Genomic DNA, 24,291 nt, shown 5'->3' with positions numbered 1-24,291 from the left:
CCGGGAACATGTTGATTTTGACATAATGTTGTCTGGAGGGGAAATAATTGAAGGGAAGCATTTCAACAGGGGAATGGAACACTTAGATATTTTGTTTCCAGATTTGTATATTTTAAAATTATATACAATTAAAAGATTATATATTAAAAAGTCTCAAAATTAAAAGGTTTGATCTGAACAAAAAAAGAATTTCAAACTTTCCACGTTTCATTCCAGTTCAGAACAACAACAAAACCCCCTGAAATTTTGCAAGTTCCCAAGGAATAGAAATTCCTAATTTCAGTCAGCTCTACTGAGCGGTGATTGTGCTGCCAACAAATGTATCAGATCAACAGAGATGAGTAGCTCAAGTATTGGCCACGCTGGCTGGAAGTGGATTCTGGGATACTGCAGATCATGTGAGGCAGGGATATGAAGCAAGCCGGACCCAACCATGTGCAAGAGAATTTTAACCATGTAAAAGATAACTGCCCCACCAAGGCTAACTTCGTTAAGCTGGATCCCAAACTTATCCTGTGATGTAGTGAGGGTATTGCCATGAGTAGTGGCAAGCTCTGGAGCCTAGACCCACTGTTTGCTTCCCAGATTTGCCTTTAAGTTAACAGCTGACCAGATAGCAACCTTTGCAGACTAACAGTCTGTATATAGCAGGTCATCTATCAAATACTGACCTGAGAAACTGTCAGATGTGCATGTCTGTGAATGGGGTCTCGTGCATGCTTCTAATAAAGAAGCACATTAAGTGAAGCACATATAGTGAAAAGCCTTACAAAAATTATAGAAGAAAATTATAGAGATAGTTCTGAGGGGTACTTTTTTCCTGCGTTAGAACTCAAGCATTTTTCAAATGAATTGGAGAAGCACAATGGGTCCAGTCCAGTGGTTCTCAACCAGCGGTACGCATACTCATCTAGATATTTGCCTAGTTTTACCAATAGACTACAGAAAAAGCATTAGCAAAACTCAGTACAAGCTAAAATTTCATACAATGACTTGTTTATACAGCTCTATATATTATACACTGAAATGTAAGTACTATATTTATATTCCAATTGATTTATTTTATAAGTATGTGGTAAAAATAAGAAAGTAATTAATAGTGTGCTGTGACACTTTTTTGTATGTTTGTCTGATTTTGTAAGCACATAGTTCTTAAGTGAGGTGAAACTTGGGGGTACACAAGACAAATCAGACTCCTGAAAGGGGTACAGTCATCTGGAAAAGTTGAACTCCACTGATCTAGTGGATATGGCACCAGATTGGGACTTAGGAGACCTAGAATCTATTCTTGCCTTTTCCACTGACCAATTGTGTGCAGCTGTCTTCACTTCTCTGTACCTCTGGTTCTCCTTCCACCCTCTGTCTATCTTGTTGTTATAGACCATTCATCAGAGCAGGGACTGTCACTTACTGTGTGTTTTGTACAGTACCCAGCACAATGGGGCCCCAGTCTTGGTTGAGGAGTCTAGGTCTGACTGTGATACACACGAGAAGTAATAATGATAGCACATAGGCCAGAGAAAGCTTGTTTAAGAACATTCTGTTTTTCTCTTGGACAAATGTCCATAGCTTTGTAGCGCACATGATAGACTTCCCATGTATTCTTAGTGACCAGTAGTTAGAGAAGTTTTCACAGTATCAGATCAGTGCTCCATAAACTGCCACTAAAAATTCAGTAAGTAGGCTTCAGTGTGACAGAATGGTTCCCAGGATGCTAGGACATGACAGATTATGTCATTTTTTCTTAAATAAATTTTTTTTTAAAAAGTAACTATTTCTTAATCAGGCCTTAAATACTTAAGAAATCACATACATTGCTTGTTTCAGTTGAAGACAATGGCGTTACATCAGTTTGTTGTAAAGCCGTTAACTTCAAATTGAGTTAATCTTGATTTATAACAGTCTAAACAAGAGGTGTTTCAGGCCTGATATGTCGAGTAATCAAAACAAGCAGGATAAGCAGGGCATTCAGCACATCATTCAAAATAGCTTTCTTCTCCAGTCACCTTTTCTTTCATTTGCCCCGAAGTGCCAATCCCTAATGAGCTGATTCCTTTTTTGCCTGTTGTGACACACCTCCAGCTCTGCTATTTAACTACACCCACCCACTGAAGGACACCAGAGCACACAAGCTGTGTGTATGGCTAAGGTACGTCTGAACGTTTTCCCCATAGGAAGCAGTTTCCTAAAATATGTTTTACTCCCGTGAGAGTGAACGATTATTTGATCTCCATGACTGGCTCCTTCCTTGGCCTCTACAATACTGATAACAAGGGTAACACTTGCACCCTGGGGTCTGGACCTGATATCATCATCTTAGTATTTCTTCCTTGTTTTGTTTGTTTATTTGAGTCCAAGAGTTTTGGTTCTTAGACTCATGGAATCATAGAAATGTAGGACGGGAAGGGACCTCAATAAGTCATCTAGTCCATTCCCCTGCACTGAGGCAGGACTAAGTATGATCAAGACCATCCCGCACAAGTGTTTGTCTAACCTGTTCTTAAAAACCTCCAGTGATGGAGATTCCACAACCTCCCTAGATAATTGTCAATCGCATGCTAATATACTCACCTACAATACAAACTGCATCTGTAATTAGCTCATCAACCAACTAAATAGATTAACATGAAGGAATTTTTCATGGAATCAAGACTTTCTTACTGTTGGGCCATAGTATGTCACAAAAATGACCTGTTTTCGCCTTTACTCCACTTTATCCATGATCGCTGCTGAAGGATGATCTAGTGACTATTCGCAAAAAGAAAAGGAGTACTTGTGGCACCTTAGAGACTAACCAATTTATTTGAGCATGAGCTTTTGTGAGCTACAGCTCACTTCATCGGATGCATACTGTGGAAACTGCAGAAGACATTATATACACAGAGACCATGAAACAATACCTCCTCCCACCCCACTCTCCTGCTGGTAATAGCTTATCTAAAGTGATCATCCAGTTGAGCCATTTCCAGCACAAATCCAGGTTTTCTCACAGTATGCATCCGATGAAGTGAGCTGTAGCTCACGAAAGCTCATGCTCAAATAAATTGGTTAGTCTCTAAGGTGCCACAAGTACTCCTTTTCTTTTTGCGAATACAGACTAACACAGCTGTTACTCTGAAACTAGTGACTATTGCAACTGGCTATGTGAGAGGGAAGTGGGGAAAAATGGAACCCAGAATGAGGGGACAGAGAAGAGTTTCCTTTCCCTATCCCTGAAGTCCATGTCTTTCAGTTTCCATTTGAGAACAGATGTTTTCATGAAACCAATACCCATTGAGGGGGTTGCTTCAATTTTGTTTAGTTGTGATGAGCTGATTAGAAGGGATGGTAGAAAGAGGATCATAAACAAAACACATTCTTCATTCTGTGTAATATTTGTAAAGCGCATAACCTATTTCTGTGGCTTCCTTAGTCACTGCTTCTGTGCAGAATATCTGCTCCAGTGCTCAGCAATCTGTCTGACACTGCTGAGCTGTACTTTTCTATGCAGTGTTGGTATAAGATGCAAACTTAGAGTATAGTAGTATAAACCTCTGTACTAATTTATAATGTGCCACATATCTCAATAACCTCCTAGCTGAAATCACCCCTTTGGTCATTCCAAAAGCAATTTTTTTCACCTTTTAGGGCTTGGCCCTTCATTGGGATCTGCTAGCGTGGAGCCCTGCGCCAATATTCAGTCCTGCTGGAGCCTTGGGGTGAAATCCTAACCCCATTGATTTTAGGGAGCCAGGATTTAAGCCCTCACCTTTCCCTCTGCCTGCCTCTGCTTTTCCAAGCCTGGCTTTGCTTAACCCTTTTCAACTTTTCTTTGCTGCTCATCAGCTCCACACCCCTTAGGAAACAGTTCTGTTGATTGATTTGTCTCTTTGTTGCTTTGGGTCAGGTCGTCATTCTGGGGCTTTCTTCTACTCTCCCTGTCGACACTCTGCACTCTTCAGTGTATGTCAACTGCCATGACTTTACACTTTTCTGTACAAACGTGCGCGGATCATGCTTACCCGTGCACTCCTCATGCTCCTGGTCTTTCCAGCTCAGTGGATAAGGAGTAGGACGACACGTGGTGGTGTTATACATGAAGACAACTCTTTTAAAAGGACAAATATCAGATTCTGTAAAAGGAAATCATGCCTTCATGAAAATCAAAGGTTGAAACAATTCTGTGGTGCTGACTAAATCTATTTATGGTGTTACTTCTGCCCCTTTTAACCAGTACAGTAGCTTAATAACAAGCCCAAGTACAGAGAGCAGATTTGTCTACTCTTCTTTTGTTATTGGATATAAATAAACTTGTAGATAAGAATAGCTTTAACATTTTTTTCTCACTTTAGAATAACTTCCCATGTACTCTGGCATCCTGGCTTGCCATGGTAAAGAATGCAAAGCGGGCCAAATTCTGTGCTCAGTAATATGAATGCAACTGTACGCACTGAAGAAGGATTGAACTTGTGTAACTAATTTGACCTACTCTGTTGAAGTTATTTAACTTTTATCAACCAGTTATAATTAAATTAGTTCAGACTTAAGCTAAAATTACCCATGATGGATACCAACTGAGGACTGTCCTTTTTTGCATAGTGCTGTAACTTTTAGATTGTGACTTCTAACTACCATATCAAACTAAAAAAATTGACTGTTGGCAGGAACTTCCCAAACCAAAGTGCATAAGCACCTTACAGTTTCCAACTTTCTTGCTTGATTATACTGCTTTTATCTTTACATGTAGGTATGAGAATCCATATTTAAATATAAATAATTATAGTTAGGCCTTCTCTATGCTACCCTTTTCACTTTCATATTTCCTGCTAGTGGAGCTGTATTGGTGGCAGCAATGATGGAAGACTTCGATGGGGGGTTGGAGGAAGACCAGTATAGATAAAGTTGGCAGTATGTAGTTCTGCTGTTAGCTTGAAATTCCAGGACTTAAAATATTCGTGGTGTGTGTATTTTAAAGACAAGTAGGTGAGGTGGTTTTTGCAGCTAGGAGCGTGTTCAAGTGAATTACTATCAAATCAGATGCAAATGGAAAGTACTCCATCTTGTAAAAACCACAAGTTGTCATTTCATATACCGTACCTCTCTGAATTCTTCTAAGGGGGGGGTCCAGTCTGAAGCTAGCATGAAGACTAGGTTCCCTGCTTCTTTTTTGGAGGTAATGCTTTACAGTGCACTTCTGCTCTGAAAAGTGACTCCGTAAAAATGGGATTGCAGTGGAAGGGTTACCTGTTTGTTGTGTCTTGGCCACTTCCATGTTATTTACCAGTCGAAAGACGTTTTTCTAACTGCCAGTGCTCAAACTTCCCTGAGATATTTGGGCACCATCCTAAGTAATAAAAATTCTGCAGTCAGAACTGAGGATGATGCATGAGCCAGGAGAGACTCCAGCTCCCAGAGCTGCGTTAGCTCTGCAATTAGTAAAAACTTACTTTTGTCACTGAAACCAAAGAGCTCTTACTCTGAATATACACAGAGAGCAGATGTTTGGAGGGAAAGGGGGCTATTTTTATGTAGTCAACTTTTCTTGTCATCCTCACTCTCTTAAACTATATTGGTATCTTTCTTACATGTTAAAGTAGAATGATCCAATGCCTGCTGAGGTCAATGGAAAGTTTCCATTAACTCCCGTGGGTGTTGGATCAGGCACTACACTGTAAAGTGAAGTGGCATGCTGTAGGGGTAGTTATATTCTACATGCTATAATTGTTTTGCTGTATAAAAACTTCTAATTAAAAATATATTATTATTAATATTGTCTGTAGGTTCATTCCAGTCTCAGAAAAAGAACTTATTCCACAAAATTGTCAACAAATATAAGCACAAAAAGGAGAAGCTTAATGTTCCGGAAAAAGGTACTGGTGCATTACTCAGTCAAGGCTTCTGGCCACCTTCTTTCTGAACTCAGTCTTGGGTAATGCTTCCGTGCGGAGGATACTCAGTTCTGTATCCCTTTCACTCTTCTGGGCCCTTACCTCACTTTCTGTCTGCTTCAACTTCACCAGCTTCTGGCTCTGGCAATATCTTCCTTTGTTTCTATATTTTAAAAAAGCTGATTAATTGAAGACCTCCCCTCATGATCATTCCACCTCTTCTGCTTAAATCTCACCTTCCCCTCTACCATCAGGAGCTGAGTTGTTGAAACCAACCCTGAATTCTTTTAACCTGCCACAGCTCTCTAATGTTGGCTGCTTCTGTCACCATCCCCGCTATAGCAGACACAGTCTTGAATACTGCTCTGCCAAAACTCTTATTTATTGTCTCATCTCATTGCCTCTTGACTGGAGTAACACCTGCTTTAATTTCCCTGTATCTCAGTTCTACAAACTACAATTGTCCAAAATGTGACCTTTTTTCCGCACCAGTACCCAAGAATATATCCCCCTTGCCCACCCTCCATCTTCAGAAATTTTTACTGGCTTCCTATTCTTTACAGAATCCAGTTGAAAATCACCTTCCTAGTCTTCAAGTTCCACCATGTATTTGCCCCTCCCTCCACCCAGCCCCCTCCAGCTCTCCAAAATCATTTCTGTCTCTGTTCTCGGGGTCTGATCCTGCATTTCCAGCACTCTCAAAACCTCCATGGGAATTTTCAAGTGAACAAGTTGTGCAGAGTCAGAGTCCAAACTGTTGACCAAGTTTTTCACTAGATAATTTTTTTTCCTTTAGTCTTCCCATATCCATTTGGTCTTTCACCAGTGGGCAGGAGATTCCTCTCCCATGTCGACCCCTCTGTGTTCCCCAGTCTGACTCCTGACCCTCTTTCTCAGATAATGCAATTTAAATCCTACTCCCCAACTCTCCCCATTTCCCTGTGCTTAATCCCTCTCCCTGGAGCTTGGCCATGGTGCCCCTCTTCATTCATGCCCTGTCACATCCACCGATGTTGTTGTGCCTGTGTGCTACATTGTGATCTCTGTGGCCTATTTGTGCTATATTGGAATGCTTAGACTGTACCCAGCTGTGAAGCATTCAGTGATAAAGAAATTTTGTGTGATCAGTGGACAGTATTTTGTGTGGACAGTATTTGCACAAGTATATGTTGTGGTGTTGTTTACAAGAAGTAAGTACCTTTCTTAAAGGCTAGATGTGAGACTGAGTATTGGTATAATAATATGAGGGTACAGTTCTTACTAAGTACCTTTCAAATTACCATGCCTAAATTATGAATGAGTTGTATAGTCATCTGCTAGGAAATATGTTTGTTTTGTTGAATTCTCATGAGGAAAAATAGGGGAACCATTGAATAAATATATGAGTAAAAAAAATAAATATCTTCATATCCACAACCGAAAAACACAAAATCCTCCAAAAGCACTTTGATTAAAAGCACTTTGATTTTAAAATTTTATTTCTGATACAAGGTGAAATACACATTGTAATAAAGGGCTCGATCCTGGCAGCTGTTAAGCACACTGGCCCCAGTCCAGGAAAACACTTAAGCATGTGAGTCCACTGCTTAAACATTAAGAATGTGCGTTAATTGTTTTGCTGGACTGAGGCCACATTGATTAGCTCCATGCAGGGTTGAATCTTAAAGTGAGGAAAACGTGGAACTTCACAACATTGTTTATTTGTCATATAAAGGTCATCGGGGAAAGAACTGTGTGACTCTCTTATGGTAATGGAAAGCTGTGTGCTCTACTATTAGAATTCAAGACTGGGATTAAGAGGATCTGGATTCTGGGTCAAATTTTCAGAAGTGAATTGGGCATTGCGGATTCTAAGTCCCATTGACTTTCAATAAAACTCAGACCCTTAATGGGCCAGATTTACAAAGGTATTTAGGTACCCAAGATGGAGATAGGTGCCTAGTAGGATTTACAGAATTACTAAGTGCATAACGCCCATTGAAGTCACCTGCTTTTAGGGGATTTTCAAAATCCCCCTAGGCACCTATGTGTAGCTTCAATCACCTAAATACCTTTGTAAATCTGGCCCTGAGTGCCTAAGTCACTTTTGCAAATGGAATTTAGGAGATTAAATCACTTAGACACTTTTGAAAATTGTATCCTCTATTTCCAACTTGGCCATTGGCTCACAGTGTGACTTTAGCCAAGTCATTCTGACTTTGTGTGCCTCAACTTCCTTATGTGCAAAATAAGAAAGAACTTTACCCACCTTTTGTAAAATCTTTTGGAGATCTTTGGGTGAACAGCTCAGCAGGCTTAGTCTTTTTTTATGTTTCTATCCAGAAATATTGGAATCCAAGCAGAAATGGAAATAGTTTGAAAAAAGAAACACATGAGCAGTACAGGCAGGGAGCAAATAATTGATTTCTTAATTTTGTGTGATTATGAGCACACTCTTAGCCCAGTCTACCCTGAGCTGCTTTTTAAAATGCCCTGCCATTATAGTATCACCAGTTCTACTGGTGTGAGTTCTAGTGTAGACAGGGCTCTGGCCATCCATTGGCATTTTTACCAGTGTCTCCTAGACATGCTCTGTGCAGGAATAGACCATTCTTAAAAATCTGGCACCTTGTCTACCCTAGAAATCCAGTGGAAATGCACTGGTACTAGGGCTTAAAACCTCTCACTACTGCAAAAGTTCAGTGTAATTACAGCCTTGGGACAAAATGATGCCATCTCACCCATGCTGTCCAGTCCTTTATAGTAAAGGCTCCATGCATTCCTAGGCAAGCTGGGCCTAATTTTTTTCAGCAAAGCCCTGGATTCTGCATCGTTCTGGTGTAGCAAACTTGAAAATCTGTAGCAGTTTTAATTAAAAACCTCTAATTTTTTTAATGTAAATAATCAAATATTATAATGAGTAATTTCCCCTTGTGTTGAATTTGGTATGAAATGTTGTTAGTTTGTGCTGGCCTCGTTTTCTGTGTCGCAGATTTTTTGTATTGACAAACACAACTGCATTTAAAAAATGGAAGTGGGGGAAACCGGATGTTTTGAAAAGTAGATCAGGGACAGGGGGGCTTTTTGCCACTGGGGAGGCATGGGAGGTAGTTTGTGATTGTGGGATGTGACCTTTAGCTGGATGTTTATACTAAAAAAAAAAAAATAATAAGCCGTGAAAGAGTTAGCCGTATTGAAACGTAAACACTTGCCTTTAGGTTTTAGATTTAACGTCTCGGGGACATGAATGGGGCAGTTTACACCCCTCAGATATTTGGGGTGTATGTTGTTTCAAGTTCACTCCTAGTTCATGTTTTCAATATTTTCTTGGCAACCAGGAGAGCTAGAAAAGCGTGTGTTTGTGTAATAGATGTCGTTTTGTTGTCATGCAGTAGCCCCTGGGAGCACCAGTCATAGACCAGAACCCCGTTGTGCTAGGTGCTGTACAAACACAGAATAAAAAGACTGCCCCTGCCTTCAAAGAGCTTACTGTCAAAATAAAAGACAAGAAAAAAGCGTATAGATACAGACAGGGAAGTCCAAGGAAACTGTGAGACAGCATTGTGTAAATAGGATGGATACAAGGTTGGGGGGAAAGTAGAACACAAGCAGAGTGAACAATGGAAGGGCAGCAAATGTCGTGTTGATGCGATATTTTTTTTATTTTGGGGTGAAGGGTTGGTTACTTAGAAAGGGATCCGCTAACTGGAAAGTAAACGGAAGAAAAAGGAATCAGGGGAACAAGTGTAGAAGGAAGCTCAGCAGAAGAGACTCCGAGGAGGGTGCCTCTATATTGGCACAAACAACCAATCAGCACAGGACAGTGAAAGTCAGAGAACATACTCCAGGTTTCAGTGGAGTGTCCAGAAGTTGGAAGGCTCCTGCATTGGCTGCTTCTGGTCCTCTACCAGGTAGAGTTTCTGGCAGGCTTCTCTCTATAGCAGTAGTGTGCAAACTTTGCCAGTCACGCTCCCCCTTACCATTCATGGAATTTGCCACGCCTCCCCCTCCATTATCTATCATCTGAAACTGTTTGTTTGTTTTTTGGAAGGGCTCTACCCTGTAGCAGGACTGGGATCCTGCTTCCATAATAGCAGGAGCAGGATAAAAATTCAACAAACCATGCACAAGCAGTTGGAGTGGGTATTGTGGGACGGGAACAGGATTTAAAAAATAGTCCTGCTGCGCTGCAGAGAACGTGATCGCCCCTGGCTGCCCAGCTCTGAAGGCAGCAGCACCGCAGAAGTAACTCTGGCAGTGCTGGCAGCGACACGGCCTTCAGAGCTGGGTGGCCAGAGAGCAGCGGCTGCTGGCCGGGGCGTTGGTGGTGTTTGCGATGCGGAAGGACTATTTTTTTTATAATATATCCTATGTAAATGTACAAAATACCCATTCTGTTTTTATCCTGCTCATAATATTATGGCAGAAGGTCCTTCAGGACCCCAGTTTCTTCGTGCCCTCACCCCCAAAGAACCTCTTGCACCTCTTCCCCTCCGCCCCCCCTGCTCTATAACCCACATGGCCGGGGGGAGATTCTGTTTGGGGGGTGGGTGGGTGGCGGTGCGGTGCAATGCAAGTGTGGAGTGCAATTCTGCAGCAAGGATAAACGCCATGGCAAATTCTGCAGCTGCAGGATCGTGGGATGTGCAGACCCTGTTTGCACTGGGCACTTATTTGGATTTTGTCTCATTTTAGTCATGTTGTACACGGTATTGCTAATACAAGCTATTTCTTCTTTGGGTGTGAAAGAGATTTCTTTTTTAATTCCAATAAAACAGTGGTACTAAGTAATTGGGAGTGGGAAGGGGAGGATAATACCACATCACCTTCCTAGCCACTGTCAGCCAGCTGTGCTTTGTAGACATAGTGGCAGAGGTGAGCCCTAAGGAAGCCTCGTGGAGAAGGGGACGAGGAAGGTGGGGATTACTCCCAACCACTGCACTGTAAAAGGGGTAGAGCTGAGCAATAAAATGGCAGATGAAATTCAATGTTGATAAATGAATCAACATAATCCCAACTATACATATAAAATGAAGTGGTCTAAATTAGCTGTTACCACTCAAGAAAGAGATCTTGGAGTCATTGTGGATAGTTCTCTGAAAACATCCACTCAGTGTGCAGCAGCAGTCAAAAAAGCAAACAGAATGTTGGGAATCATTTGGAATGGGATAGAGAATAAGAGGAAAATATCATAATTCTACTATATAAATCCATGATACACCCACATCATGAATACTGCGTGCAGATATGGTCTCCCTGTCTCAAAAAAGATATATTGGAATTGGGAAAGGTACAGAAAAGGGCAACAAAAACAATTAGGGGTCTGGAACAGCTTCCATATGAGGAGATTTAATAAGACTGGGACTTTTCAGCTTAGAGAAGAGACAACTTAGGGGGGATATGATAGAGGTGTATAAAATCAGATGACTGGTGGGGAGAAAGTAAATAAGGAAGTGTTCGATACTCCTTCTCATAACACAAGAAGTAGGGGTTAGCCAATGAAATTAATAGGCAGCAGGTTTAAAACAAACAAAAGGCAGTATTTCTTCACAGAAGGCAGTCAAGCTGTGGAACTCCTTGCCAGAGGATGTTGAAAAGGCCAAGACTATAACAGGGTTCAAAAACAGCTAGATAAGTTCATGGAGGATATCGGTCCATCAGTGGCTATTAGCCAGGCTGGACAGGGAGGGTGTCCCTAGCCTCTGTTTGCCAGAAGCTGGGAATGGGCAACAGGGGATGGATCACTTGATGTTTACCTGTTCAGATTGAACTGTATGGGGAGAGAATCATGTACTTAGCCCTGGGCCTAAACTTTGCACAGTTTCTTAAGCCCACACCTAAGTATGTTTTACTCTCTTTTGTTTAACCTTCACCTTTGCCTATTTTCTTATGGCTTTTAACCTCTTTCTGGTTCTTCCTCTGTTATAACCATTGCCTATTTCTCCTTTCTTCGGTTTTTATTTTTGTAGTTGTTGGATTTTTTACTATTTTGTATTGTGAGAACTAAAGGGTTACTTTCAAGGGGAGCCATCCTACATGGATTCTGAGTGGTTCTGATCGAAACTGTTTGAAAGCAATATGACTCAGTATATTTTTATACATTTTATTCAAGCTAACAATCAAAAATAAGATCAAGAAAACATATTGTTCTGATTAAACCACTACAGACTCCTCTAAACTAAGGATTAAACAATACAATTGTCAAAATAAGGTCAAATTAAGATCAAGTCACCAAATCCAAGTGTTAGCTACACTTTTGACTTACAACTAAATCCTCATAAAGCCCAAAATAGGACATCTAAAGAGGAGGCTGTCCATTCAGGGTATGTCTACACTGCAGCTGGGCGCAAACCTCCCAACCCAAGTAGACAAACTTGTGTTAGTGAAGGTCGAGCTAGCGCATTAAAAATAGCTGTGTGGATCTTCCAGCTCGGGCTCTCAAGCCTTTGGAGTCCATTATAAACCCTGATTATGATTTTCCCCATGGCAGTACGATCAATTTATCTGGTTGAATATCTAAGTCAGTTCTCAAAGTTCTCAAACATTTTAATGGGGTCACCAGGGCTGGTTTAGACTGGCTGAGGCCTGGGGCCAGAGCCCAAGCCCCACCACCTAAAGTCAAAGCCTGAGGGTTTAAGCCCTGTGTGTTGGGACTCCGGTTACAGGCCCCCCGCCTGGGGTGGAAGCCCTTGAGCTTCAGCTTTGGCCCCATCCTCCTGCCTGGGGCAGTGGGATTTGGGTGGCCTCAGGCTTTGATTCCGCCCCCCTGGGGTCATAGGCGCCAACTTTCCCCGGCGCCGGTGGGTGCTCGCACCCCCCTGGCTCCACCCCAACTCCACCCCTGCCCCGCCCCCATTCCAACCCCTTCCCTGAAGTCCCTGCCCCAACTTTGCCCCCTCCCCGCCCCATTGGACCCCTCCCCAAATCCCAGCCCCGGTCCCGCCTCTTCCCCACTGCGTCGCGTTCCCCTCTCTCTCCCATCCTTCTCCCCCCCCTTCCCCAGATTACCCTGTCATCATTCTACCTCCCAAGAAACCAGAATGTCCTAGTGGACTCTCTCAGCAGACACTTTACTGTCAATCATGAGTGGGAATTATGCGACTCCGTAGCGAACAATATATTGCTCCATGGGGACACCCACCAGGGATCTGTTGGGCTCCCAAACAGGAAATGCAGTGTATACTGTTCCAGAGGAGCTGTAGGTCACCACTCTCAGGGCAACACTCTATTCTTTTCATGGTCAGATTGTCTGAACTATGCTTTCCCTTCACTACCACCCTGCCTCAAGTTTTACGCAAGATTTGGCCGGACAGGGCACAAGTCATTTTCATTGCACTGAACTGGCCCAGTCAGTTTTGATTCCTGAACTTCCTATGTATGTTGTTTCAGGCACCAATCATTCTTCCCACATTTCTCAAACTCCTCACCTGGAGAATGACAAGTTCAAGCATTCCAACCCGCATCCACTTAATTTCAGAGCCTGGTTTTTTGATGGATGTCATCCTCAGAGTGATCATGTTCTCAAGCTGTACAGAACATCTTTTCCAAGGATTCCACTAGAAAATGTTACCTAGCCTAGTGGAAGCACTGGTGGAATGCACTAGTGGAATGCACTGTTTGGGTGCATTGAAGACTTATACCCCCAGAGGCTGCAGATATTCTTCTCCTTCTGGACTATATTCTTTCCTTATTGACAGGAGGTTTGTCTATCAGCGCCATGTGGGTCTACTTGGCAGCAATCAGTGCATACCATCCACCCTCATAGGGCTACTTGATCTTCATGCACCCAATGAGTAGCAGATGCTGGAATGGCCTAATCAGAACCTTTCTGTCTATAAAAAAGCCTACGCTCAATGGGACTCTAACTTTTTTCTCTCAGTACCCACAAAGTCTCCTTTTGAACCATTAGCTTTTTGCTCCATGTCTCTACCATCCAGGAAGGTCTCATTCCTGGTAGCCATCACCTCAGCCAAGGGGGTTGGTGAGCTTGAAGCACTGATGGCAAATCCTCCTTACACAATATTCCGTAAGGACAAAGTTTCATTATGTTCACCCCCAAAGTAGTCTCAGAGTTTCATCTGTACCAGTCAATTCACTTCCCAAAACTACACGCATCCCCAGTAGAAGGGAGGCTCCATCCCCTCAATGTTCAGTGAGCCTTGGCCTTTTACCTGCAGAGAACAAAACCAATCAGAAGGTCTCCTAGACTATTTGTCGTGATAGCAGAAAGGGTCAGGCTATATCCTTTCAAAGAATTTCAAAAGGAATCTTTGGCTTTATTTTGCTCTGCTATCAGTTGTCTAATCTTTCCTCCTCCTCTTGGGGTAAGAGCAAGCAATGTCTATGGAATCGCTTCAAGAGATGCCTCTACTTGATATCTGCAAGGCATCTACATAGAGCACCATCCACACATTTGCGAGTCACCATGCCTTGGTACAGGACTCCTCAGCATCTTTTGTAATGGCGGTCCTTCATTTGGCTCTGCCATCTACAACCTCACATGTTCCTCCTCTTTGAGTACTGCTTGTCGATCGCCGAAAGTGGAATTCACATAGGGACCAGTACTCAAAGAAGAGAAGGTTACTTGCCTTTATAGTAACTGGAGGTTCTACAAGATGTGTGATCCTGCTCTGTATTCCACTACCCCGCCTCTCCTTCCCCTCTGCTTTGGATCTTCTCTGATTCACAATAGAGAAGGAACTGGAGGGGTGGTCAGTCCACCTCACCTTTTATCCCCTGCATTGGAGGCACAAGGTGAGCCATTGCATATGTGTGGGCCAATGAATGCTGCTTTCAAAATGTCCAGCTCCAGGCATGGCACACTTACGTACCTGCAGTGGAATACAGGTAGGGAACCACACATCTCGAAGAACAGCTATTGTAAGATAAGTAACTTTCTCTTATAAAGTGCCACATAGCACTTCTTATGTAAACTTATTTAATTCTTAAGCTAAAAACACTACAGAGAACAATAAAAGCTTGCCAGTACATGCATGCCAGTAAGCTTACCAGACTAATCCCCAACACTTACATAAGCTCTGGCAGGAGCAGTCCTTCAGAACCCCCAACCCAGGAGTATCCTTCTGATGTCAAGTTCATTACAACTTCAGCTCACAGTTTTATGGGTCCTCCGTAAGCCCAGTCTTTCCAACCCTACACTAAGGACTGGGGCCTGCCGTGGACCATGGGGCCTGCCCATTTGCTGGATCAGGAAGAAGGCCTTGAGCCTGTTTAAAACCAGGCTATTTATCCAAAAATCCTTTTTCTGTCTCTTGGCCCCTGGAGATCCACTTTGAACTAATATATGCGAACCTCTTCAGGGGATGGCTTCAAAGGACTGAAAACCAGAGGAATGACATTAGGGTCCACTTCCTAGAGGAGTTACGTACAGTTCCCCAATAACATGCACAGTTATGTTTTTAATACAATGGACCCCAAAGATATTAGCCTTAATTCAATAAAGTTTCTCTTAATTTCACAAGGTGTGTCCAGGATGTTGCAGGATATTGCGAGTCTGTCACAGTTCGTACTCACTAGATCCTTTTAAAACAATAGAAACTTGAACCTCACAGGAACCTGCAAAAACTGGTCCAGTACTGTTCCTTACAAACCCAAAACACAGGGTGCAGCTCACAAACACTTCCATGACTCGAGCCCTGCAAATACCATGCAGTCCCATTAGTGAGAATTGTAAGTGTCATGTGCAGACAGATATGAATGTGTGTATAGTTAGCAATTCTAGTGTTTTACGTTCGACTTGTAATTGTAACTGACTTGTCCCATTTCAGCCATACTTGCAGAAGACAAAACCCCCGGTGAGCCTGCACGGAAGAATAAAACTTCTGTATCTGTCCCAAATACTCCAGAGCCAGCAATGCTGCATGAACCCTTGGTTGGTAGCCAAAAGAGGAAAGCGAGGAAAACGAAGATCACGCATCTTGTTCGGACAGCAGATGGCCGAGTGTCACCAGCAGGAGGGGCTCAGGGTAAGGAGACGAAAGTCTAAATTTATGATAAATCTAGATTATTGAGAGTGGTTCTGAGGTATAAGTAAGCTAATAGGGAAACGTACCCCTAGTAGGGAAGAGGTCATAAGCCTGTACTGGAAAAATAATTCTGTAAAAACAGGTACCAATTGGGTCATACCATCTAAGGAATCAATAAGTTTCAAATAGGCAATTTACTGTTGGACAAAAATTTTAGATGTCAAAAAAAAAATCTGTCTCTAAACTTCTGTATGAGGAGTGGAAGAGGCACACAGAGAGTGCTGGAACATAGTTTACCTCTCCTGAGGTGCCATGCTACCAGTCCAGCAAAGCGAAGGTACTGTGCCTGCACAGTGGGTGCAATTAGTGGATGTAAAATTGGGCCCTGTAGTGTATATAAATACAGGGGTAATGTGATGTCCCTAGGTAGGTCGTCAAGAGTGGGGATTGAACTCGGGACCTCTGGATTTAAAGACATGAGCTTCCACTGCCTGAGCGAAAAAATCCAAGTGTGTTAGATCGCAATGCATAGCATAAACTTCTATGTCGTCCATCCATTAGAGGGAGGCAGAGAGCCCCATTAGTAAACTTGGTTTCAGAGTAACAGCCGTGTTAGTCTGTATTCGCAAAAAGAAAAGGAGTACTTGTGGCACCTTAGAGACTAACCAATTTATTAGAGCATAAGCTCTATTATTATTAGAGCATCTGATGAAGTGAGCTGTAGCTCACGAAAGCTTATGCTCTAATAAATTGGTTAGTCTCTAAGGTATTGGTTAGTCTCTAAGGTGCCACAAGTACTCCTTTTCTTATTAGTAAACTTGGATTACACAGATGATAAAGCCTCAATTAATGATGGAAAAAATGCATGTTAACACCTCTATACTAAGCACTGTTCAGTACACAGCTGTAGCTGACTTTGTTGCCCCGCTGCCTGTAAGTTTTACTTTTTCTTTTGTTATAGAGGAAAAACCAAAGGAGCTACCACAGAGTAGTCTCCAAAAAGCATCAAGTGCAGAGACCGATTGCAACGACGAATGCTCTAGAAGCGCAGAAGCAGAGGACACTCACAGTATTACGCCAGGCATGCCGACTGTGTCTGCATTCTTTAGCCTAGCTGCTCTAGCAGAAGTAGCAGCGATGGAAAATGTACACAGGTCAGTGTCTGCTGCGTACCAGTGTTGTCTGTCAGGATTCTGCATTACAGCCCTCTTACTCAGAATGCATGTGAAAGCTGTAACATCTGAGTCAACTGGTTTTGTCATTTCTTTCCACCGCTGCTTCTCTTGAGTGCTTAGTTTATAGCATTTGCCTGTTTTAGTAGGGTGAAATGCTCACTGGCTTAATTACCAGTGATATTGCCTTTTAATAATACACCAAGAGAATCACAGCGAGCAACGCTGGCTTGCTGAGACGGCAGCAGGGAAGGCTTGGCACTTGTTCCCTCATAACTGTGCAGTGCAAGGCAGAAGCAGGCAGTGCTGAGGACGTCCAAGTGCTTTTGTCTGCAAGACATAGAACATTCTGTGCTTTCATGGAGAGGAGCAGCCCAGATTAACCAGGCTTTGCACCACGTACAACAGTTCTGCCCTGTGAGATTTGGTAGAAGCTGTGGTGAAGGCAAAGAGACCTTTCTTCACTTCCCACACAGTGACAGCACAAGAGTCAAAAGAACAAATCAGCTGCAGTTGGTCAGGCTGAGCATGAGACTTTTGCCAGAAGTGTCTCCTCTCAGTCAAAGGCCACAGGCACGTGGTGATTCTCTTGGTGCCACAGGTCACTGTCTAGGAGGTGGACCCCCTGTCCTTCCCAGCTGTTGAAGGCAAGTGGGGAATTCTGGGTCTATATGAGAATGTTAGTGCCTTCCTCCATAATTGGGGCCCTACTAAATTCACTGACCGTTTTGGTCAATTTCACTGTCATAGGATTTTTAAAATTATAAATTTCATGATTTCAGCTATTTAAATCTGAAATTTCACAGTGTTGTAATTGTAGGGGTCCTCACCCAAAAAGGAGTTGTATGTGGTCGCAAGGTTATTGTAGAGGGGGTTGAGGTACTGCTACCCTTACCTCTGCGCTGCTGTTGGCAGCAGTGCTGCCTTCAGGGCTGGGCAGCTGGAGACTGGTGACTGCAGGCCGGGAGCTGAGCTCTGAAGGCAGAGCCGCCAACAGCAGCAGCGCAGAAGAAAGGATGGCACGGTATGGTGTGGCCACCCTTACTTCTGCGCTGCTGCCTGCAGAGCTGGGCCCTTAGTCAACAGCCGCCACACTGCGGCCACCAACTCTGAAGGCAGCAGCACAGAAGTAAAGGGGGCCTGGTATGGTATTGCCATGCTTACTTCTATGCTGCTGTTGGCGGGGTGCTGCCTTCAGAGCTGGGCACTTGGCCAACAGCTGCTGCTCTCCGGCTGCCCAGCTCTGAAGGCAGTGCAGAAGTAAGGGTGGCAATACCATGACCCCCCTAAAATAATAATGTGATGCCGCTGCAACTCCCTTTTGGGCAGGACCCCTAATTTGAGAAACGCTAGTTTACCCCGTGAAATCTGTATAGTATAGGGTGAAAGCACACAATTTCATGGGGGGGAAGATCAGATTTCACGGACCATGACCTGTTTTTCATGGCCATGAATTTGGTAGGGCCCTATCCATAATGGGGCTGAGGGACACACTCCCAGCTGTGCTCAAGGAACTCTTGTGAACTATCTGCCCAAAGAAATCATTTCATGACGTTGACAGTCTTGCCAACTGCTGACCTTTAGAAACAGTACGGACAACCTCATGGGCCAAGTCAATATTCCCCTTGTTAATAAAATTGGTTTTAATATTCAGCTATGTGTATTTGACAATTGCAAGGAGATTTGGAAAATCACACGTACACAGAACAAAAATCAGATAAGTCTTAGTTGATTGCAGAAAGACTTCAATCTTCTGCAGAAGTCATTTTCTTTTAAAAAGACATTTCTCATAAGAAAAGCTTTCACACTGTGATATCCTTGGTCTCTCTACCCAGCCCTGCAGAAAACCACCCTATTAATAACAAAAGCAAAGGTGTGAAACAACTTCCTCTTCCTTGCATGTGTAGCAATATGAAAGACCAAAGAGAGACAAGGAGAGATGCTGTATCAAATTCTGTTCTGAGTTAGTGGTGTAAATTAAACTTCTCTGATTCCAGGGTAATGCCTCGATTTACACTGGAGAAAAGGAGTACAAGTTGGTTCAGTCTTATTCATTCCCTTCATTTGTCCAAGACTTCCTTGCCCACCTTTTTCACTGCTGCAGTGCCTGTTCTGAAGTGATGTTGGGCTACTTCAACTTTTTGGCTTTTTTTTTTTTTTTCTTATTTTGTTCCCAATTTATTCTTCCCTAATAGCAGTGGCCAAGTAACACGTTACCTGTGGTCAGGGGTGAAAGTAATAATAAATTCTTACCAGTACGGGGGCTGACTCCAGACCCCGGAAGGGGCAGGGCCTCAGGCTGAAGGGGCAGGATTGGGGGGGTCAGCCTCCCACAGGCAGCCCATCTGCGCTGCCTGGACCCCACCACCTGGGGCTCTACAGCTGCCCTTTTGCCCCGCCCTCCCGTCCCCGTTGGGCAAAAATTTAAAAGCACCACCAACGGGGGAGGCAAAAGCCACGGCAGCACTTTAATGTGGGCTGCATAAGGGTCAGTAACGGCTTCTTACCGGTACACCATACCGGCTCACTTTCACCCCGCCTATTGTCTGAATACCAAACATGTAGATATAGCAGTGGTTGGACAAATCGCTGTTCGGTTTCCAATCACATTTGGAAACAATGCCTGGGAACTCGTTTCTAACAGAAACTAAGCAAATGCCTCTTACAGACCTGGAGAATGGAAGACAAAATACAGACTTGGATCTGGTGTGCCAGATTCTGCCCTCACTTATACCCCATGCTGTCCTACAAGTATCTGCTTCTGCCCTTTTCTTTGTGTGTAAAGTACTTTAAGGATACCTGGGAGTTGTAGGAAGAACAGCACAGGAAGGTTATTGTGTTTAACATGTTTTGTTTGGTGGCCTATATTTAGTTAACAATTAATTTTACAGAGCCCCAGAGGCTATGGAAAACAAGTTCTCTTCTCTAAATAGAGTCGATTGGAAAATACCACAGTGTTTTCATCTGAACACTTCTGGAACAGCTCTGGTCAGCTTGAGATCTTTTTTGAGTGCTGGTCCTTATGGGTATTCACTGTGGGTGTGCATGTACTCTAAACACTCCGGACCAGAAATTCTTCCATAGCAGTGTCCAAAGTTCCATATCTGCACCTCCTCATGCTGCAAACTGAGGGCATAAGAGGTGGCACAGACCGACTGACTCGTCAGTTCCTTTCTACCACTCACATCTGGGATGGGACTCTCCTATGTCCATAGCCTTCGAACATACTTGGGCTTTAACCTGTACATATTATAAACAGTTTTTATTATCATTTTTCTCTCATAGTTAGTCAATTTATAAGTTGTAGTTAGTTAACAGGGATCAAGGGGTTCCCTTATTCCACCAACGTTTTGAGTGCTTAAGCCCCAGGTCTCATGCTTCAAGCCTTGCCTTGCCTGCTGGGTCTTACAGTAAGTGACCTGCATGAGAGCTACCTTTACTGCCATCAGAATGTGACATCTGCCAATCCTTTCCCCCTCATAGCAGGTAGTCCCTGGAGTTCAGGCATCTGATGGAGTTCTCCATGGGGCTTTTATCTGATCTGGGATTCTCTTGCTCTCTGCCGCATTGACCAGAACCTCCCACCAGTGCCCCTCCGGCATCTTCAAGCAGGCCCAACGACTCCTCTAAGAGGAAACACAATGAGAGTAGAGAGAAACACCCACATAAGAAGACAGAGTTGTCCCATAAGTCCTTGAAGAAGAGGGTGGCAACTCCCCTTTCCTCAGGACTAAGTGAGACTCCACACCCTGGAGCGATGTGCCTGGAGCTCATGGTGAAGACAGGCCAGCACTGACAGTATCGTGAGCTTCCAGTGGCCCAAAACTACTCACGAAACTGTTTACGGACAGTCAAGAATATTTGCCGTCTGCCACCAGCAGTACCTCATGACACTGTACCTCAAGCTGCATTGACAGATCCCATACCGACGATTCTGGCCAGTTTTCCTCCTGCCACACCTTAGTGTACACCCTTCTCAAGGACCTGACAATTTACACGGACCAGGATTCACTGATCCTGTTGGACCTGGTGCGAGTGAGACACATCACTGCACTCCCCACCCATCACTCACCAATCCTGACCACTAGCAGAGCTGGGGACGCTCCATGCTGGTAGCACGCTTCTCACCAGAGTATGGCTTTGGAGAGCTACCATTTGAGTCAGACATCTCATTACTCTAAGGAAGAGCAGGAGCCAATATCTCCAGTTCCAACAAGTCCCCATTCTGGGCATCAGCCCAGGTAGGGTTTCTAAAGCATCCCGGAGACCCTTATATCTGCTGGACCCATACCTGATGACAGGGATCAATGATACCCCCCAAGGGGTCTGTCCCTACCCCTATGATCCTGCCCATTGACCATACTGGAGTGCTTGGGACACTTACTATCGACTCTCAGACTTTGACCACACGGGGCTCTGCTCTTGACAGAGATCACCACCAGCAGAACACTTTCCAGAGGAATTGGAGCAACCAGCTCTGTTGGAGCTGCTGATGGCATCATCTTCATCTCTGGATGAAGGGATGACCCCTCCAGATGCTTACAGGCCGTAACAAGAACTTCTCCGGAGAATTGCTAAAACCCTTTAGATCCCACTGAAAGAGATTCAGGATCCCACACACAAGCTCCTAAATCAATGGCTCCCTCCAAAGTGGCACTCCCTATTAATGAGGTGATGTTGGAATGACATTTGGCACACCAGGGGGTACCAGTTAGGATCTCAAATTGGGGGTTGGGGGTGAAGTCTAAAAAATTTACCAAACTGTTCCCAGAATTTAACTGAATAGTGTCAGGGTTGCAGGCTAACTAAACCAGCAGTCCTGCAGCCTATGATGAAGCAACAAAACAGGCAAGTAATAATTATTTTATATGTTTTGAAATCAAAAGAAATTTTCCGTGATTTAATTGCACTCCACTTTTCCATTATTTTCTCCATGTGCAGGGAGTCATCTGTGTCCATTTCACAAGCAAGAAAGAACAAACAGTCTTCGAGGTAGATCTTGGCATCTTTTTAACCAGTTTCATCCAGCTAAAGCTTTGGTCTTTTATTGTAGAAGTTACAGTGATTGTCTTTGCTAATTAAGGCAGTCCACAAATTTCAAAGTCCCTTTTTGAGCCCAGATGAATGTCTGATTAGTTCATGCAAACTAAATTTGTTCAAAAGTTCTTCTCAACATGTGTTTGGACTGAGTCCATTCCATCACCAGCTGTTAAGATTGCATTTTGCAAAAAGGAAATCCTTAAGTGAAGTTTTCTCATTTTGTTGTGTTGAGGTCTTTCAGGCAGGTGATAACTGGAAGGATCTTTTGTTTCTTCTCCTTATAAGCCGGATCCATCTCCTGCACCATAACTGCGAGCACTTGCTGCACTTCAAATCCGTAGATCTCTTCAAATATGTCTGTTTTGTGAATGCATTAGTAGGATCTCGAAACCAAGCAGGGGTCTGGCTTGGACAGTGACTCATTTTGTACTCTTGCTCAGGGTCATATTCCTCAGAGTAGGTGACCTGCAAATAATCAAATATCTTCTTTCCCAGTAATACTGGTGCCTTAACTTGGGAATTGATATAAGCCTCTGTAATCTGGTTCAGACATTTAAGATGGTATATATCAGTCAAGAAGCTGTAACAATGTCCAAGACCTTAATTTGCAAAGATACAATCAAAGCATTTGATTTTTCAAACAAAGGTCTCATGAGAGCAAAAACTAAATCAAAAGGATAAATGGAGGCAAAGAAGCTTCTAGCTTTGGCTCTCGTTTCTGAACCAACCTGTAAATCTTGAAAAATATCATCAAGAAGTTACACCAGCTACTTGTGCTCCTACCCCGAAGAAGATTGAAAAGAAGTATTTTGTTCCCTCTGTGGGCACAGAATATTTATTCTCACAACCAAACCCAAAACTCCGTGCTTGTCCAAGTGGTCACAGAGTGAAATACATTTCACCACAGTACGTGCAAGGATCACAAGAGACTAGATCTCTTTGGCAGAAAGAGCTTTTCTCCAGCCACTCTACTCTTCCATGTTGGAAACTACCAGGAACCCACGTCAAAATACGACGTTATTAACTATAACAGTCTCTCTGAGTTCATCAGTAAATTGCCCCAGGAATGTAGGCCCCAATTCCAGCTATTCTAGATGAAGGAAAACTGGAGGCCAGGTAATCCCTTCATGCTTCACTGATGGCAGCAGACATAGCTTTTCACTCCATGGCTACCTTAGTGGTTGTTAGAGGGGCTTCTTCGTTGCAGGCATTGGGGTTCCCAAAGGATGAACAGGTGGTGGTAGATCTCCTCTTCAAGGGCAACAACTTTTTCACTGAAAGAACTGATGAATCACTTCAGTCACTTAAAGACTCGGGTGCCTCTGGAATATACACCCCAGCACATCACAGAAAATATTCTAAACTGCCACAGTATAGATACCAGCCAAGCCCACAGCTGATTTATCCCCAGGAGTCCTATGGGCCACTGAGAAAGTGCCAGATGGTATAGCGTGCAAGACACACTGCTCCACCACTGTTCCTTCTCGAGACACAGCCGTCTATCAAGCTGTCATTTGGAGGGACACTCAAGAGCCATCAACCAGTCCTCACACAACCAGTCTTCCCCACCCCCTTTGGTGGCCGTCTGACCTGTTTTCTTCCAATGTGGCAGCACTTAACTACGGACAAATGAGTCTTAGACAACACCTCAACACAATCAAGTTCCTGTCTACCCCTTTTCCAAAACTTCCTTCACTGTTCCTCTGCAAGGATTCTTCACAGGAGAGGCTTCTCAGGCAGGAGGTAGACTCCCTAATCCACTTACCATCTATAGAGCCAGTAACTCCTTAACACAAGGGGAAGGGCTTTTATTCCAAATACTTCCTAATGCCCAGAAAGGAGGAGGGGTGGACCCATCCTGTACCTCAGGCAGTTGAATGTCTTCATCTGCCACTCAGGATGCAGGCTGATTACCCTGGCTGTCATAATTCCCTCTGAATGAAGGTGACTGGTTTGCAGTTTTTGATTTAAGATGCGCCATCCACCCAGAGATACCTGCGTTTTATGGTGGGCTGAGACCATTTCCAATATAAAGTGCTCCACTTTGTCCTTTCAGCAGCCCCGCGGGTTTTTACAGAGGTCACGTCTGTAGTGGCAGTACACCTATGCCATTAATGCTATCATGTATTACTCTATTTAGACATCTGGCTCCTCGAGGGACAGTCATATCAGGAAGTGCAAATAGCAGTCACAGTGTGCACCCACAGTGAATACCCATAGGGACAGCACATCTTGAAGAACTCCAGT

At 43.6% G+C, this 24,291-nt stretch overlaps 2 protein-coding genes across 6 annotated transcripts in view; both read left to right on the top strand.

The window, feature by feature from the left end:
• LOC311521464 (uncharacterized protein) overlaps nucleotides 1–24,291 on the top strand; it is a 319,542-nt gene that overhangs the window by 240,000 nt on the left and 55,251 nt on the right. The gene's annotated exons all lie outside the window — the stretch shown is intronic.
• BBX (BBX high mobility group box domain containing) overlaps nucleotides 1–24,291 on the top strand; it is a 193,457-nt gene that overhangs the window by 159,930 nt on the left and 9,236 nt on the right. For 3 of the 5 annotated variants that reach the window (XM_084616800.1, XM_084616798.1, XM_084616799.1), the window contains 3 exons: nucleotides 5,760–5,849; nucleotides 15,635–15,832; nucleotides 16,794–16,986. In XM_084616800.1, coding sequence (XP_084472926.1) covers nucleotides 5,760–5,849; nucleotides 15,635–15,832; nucleotides 16,794–16,986 — 481 coding nt within the window. The remainder of the gene's footprint in view (nucleotides 1–5,759; nucleotides 5,850–15,634; nucleotides 15,833–16,793; nucleotides 16,987–24,291) is intronic. The other 2 variants (XM_084616802.1, XM_084616801.1) reach the window with 2 other exon arrangements.

The sequence above is a fragment of the Lepidochelys olivacea genome (assembly GCF_965140295.1).
Source record: "Lepidochelys olivacea isolate rLepOli2 genome assembly, chromosome: 1".
NCBI lineage: Eukaryota > Metazoa > Chordata > Testudines > Cheloniidae > Lepidochelys > Lepidochelys olivacea.
Note: the sequence above shows the minus strand (reverse complement) of the source record. Positions and strands in the feature narration are given on the sequence as shown.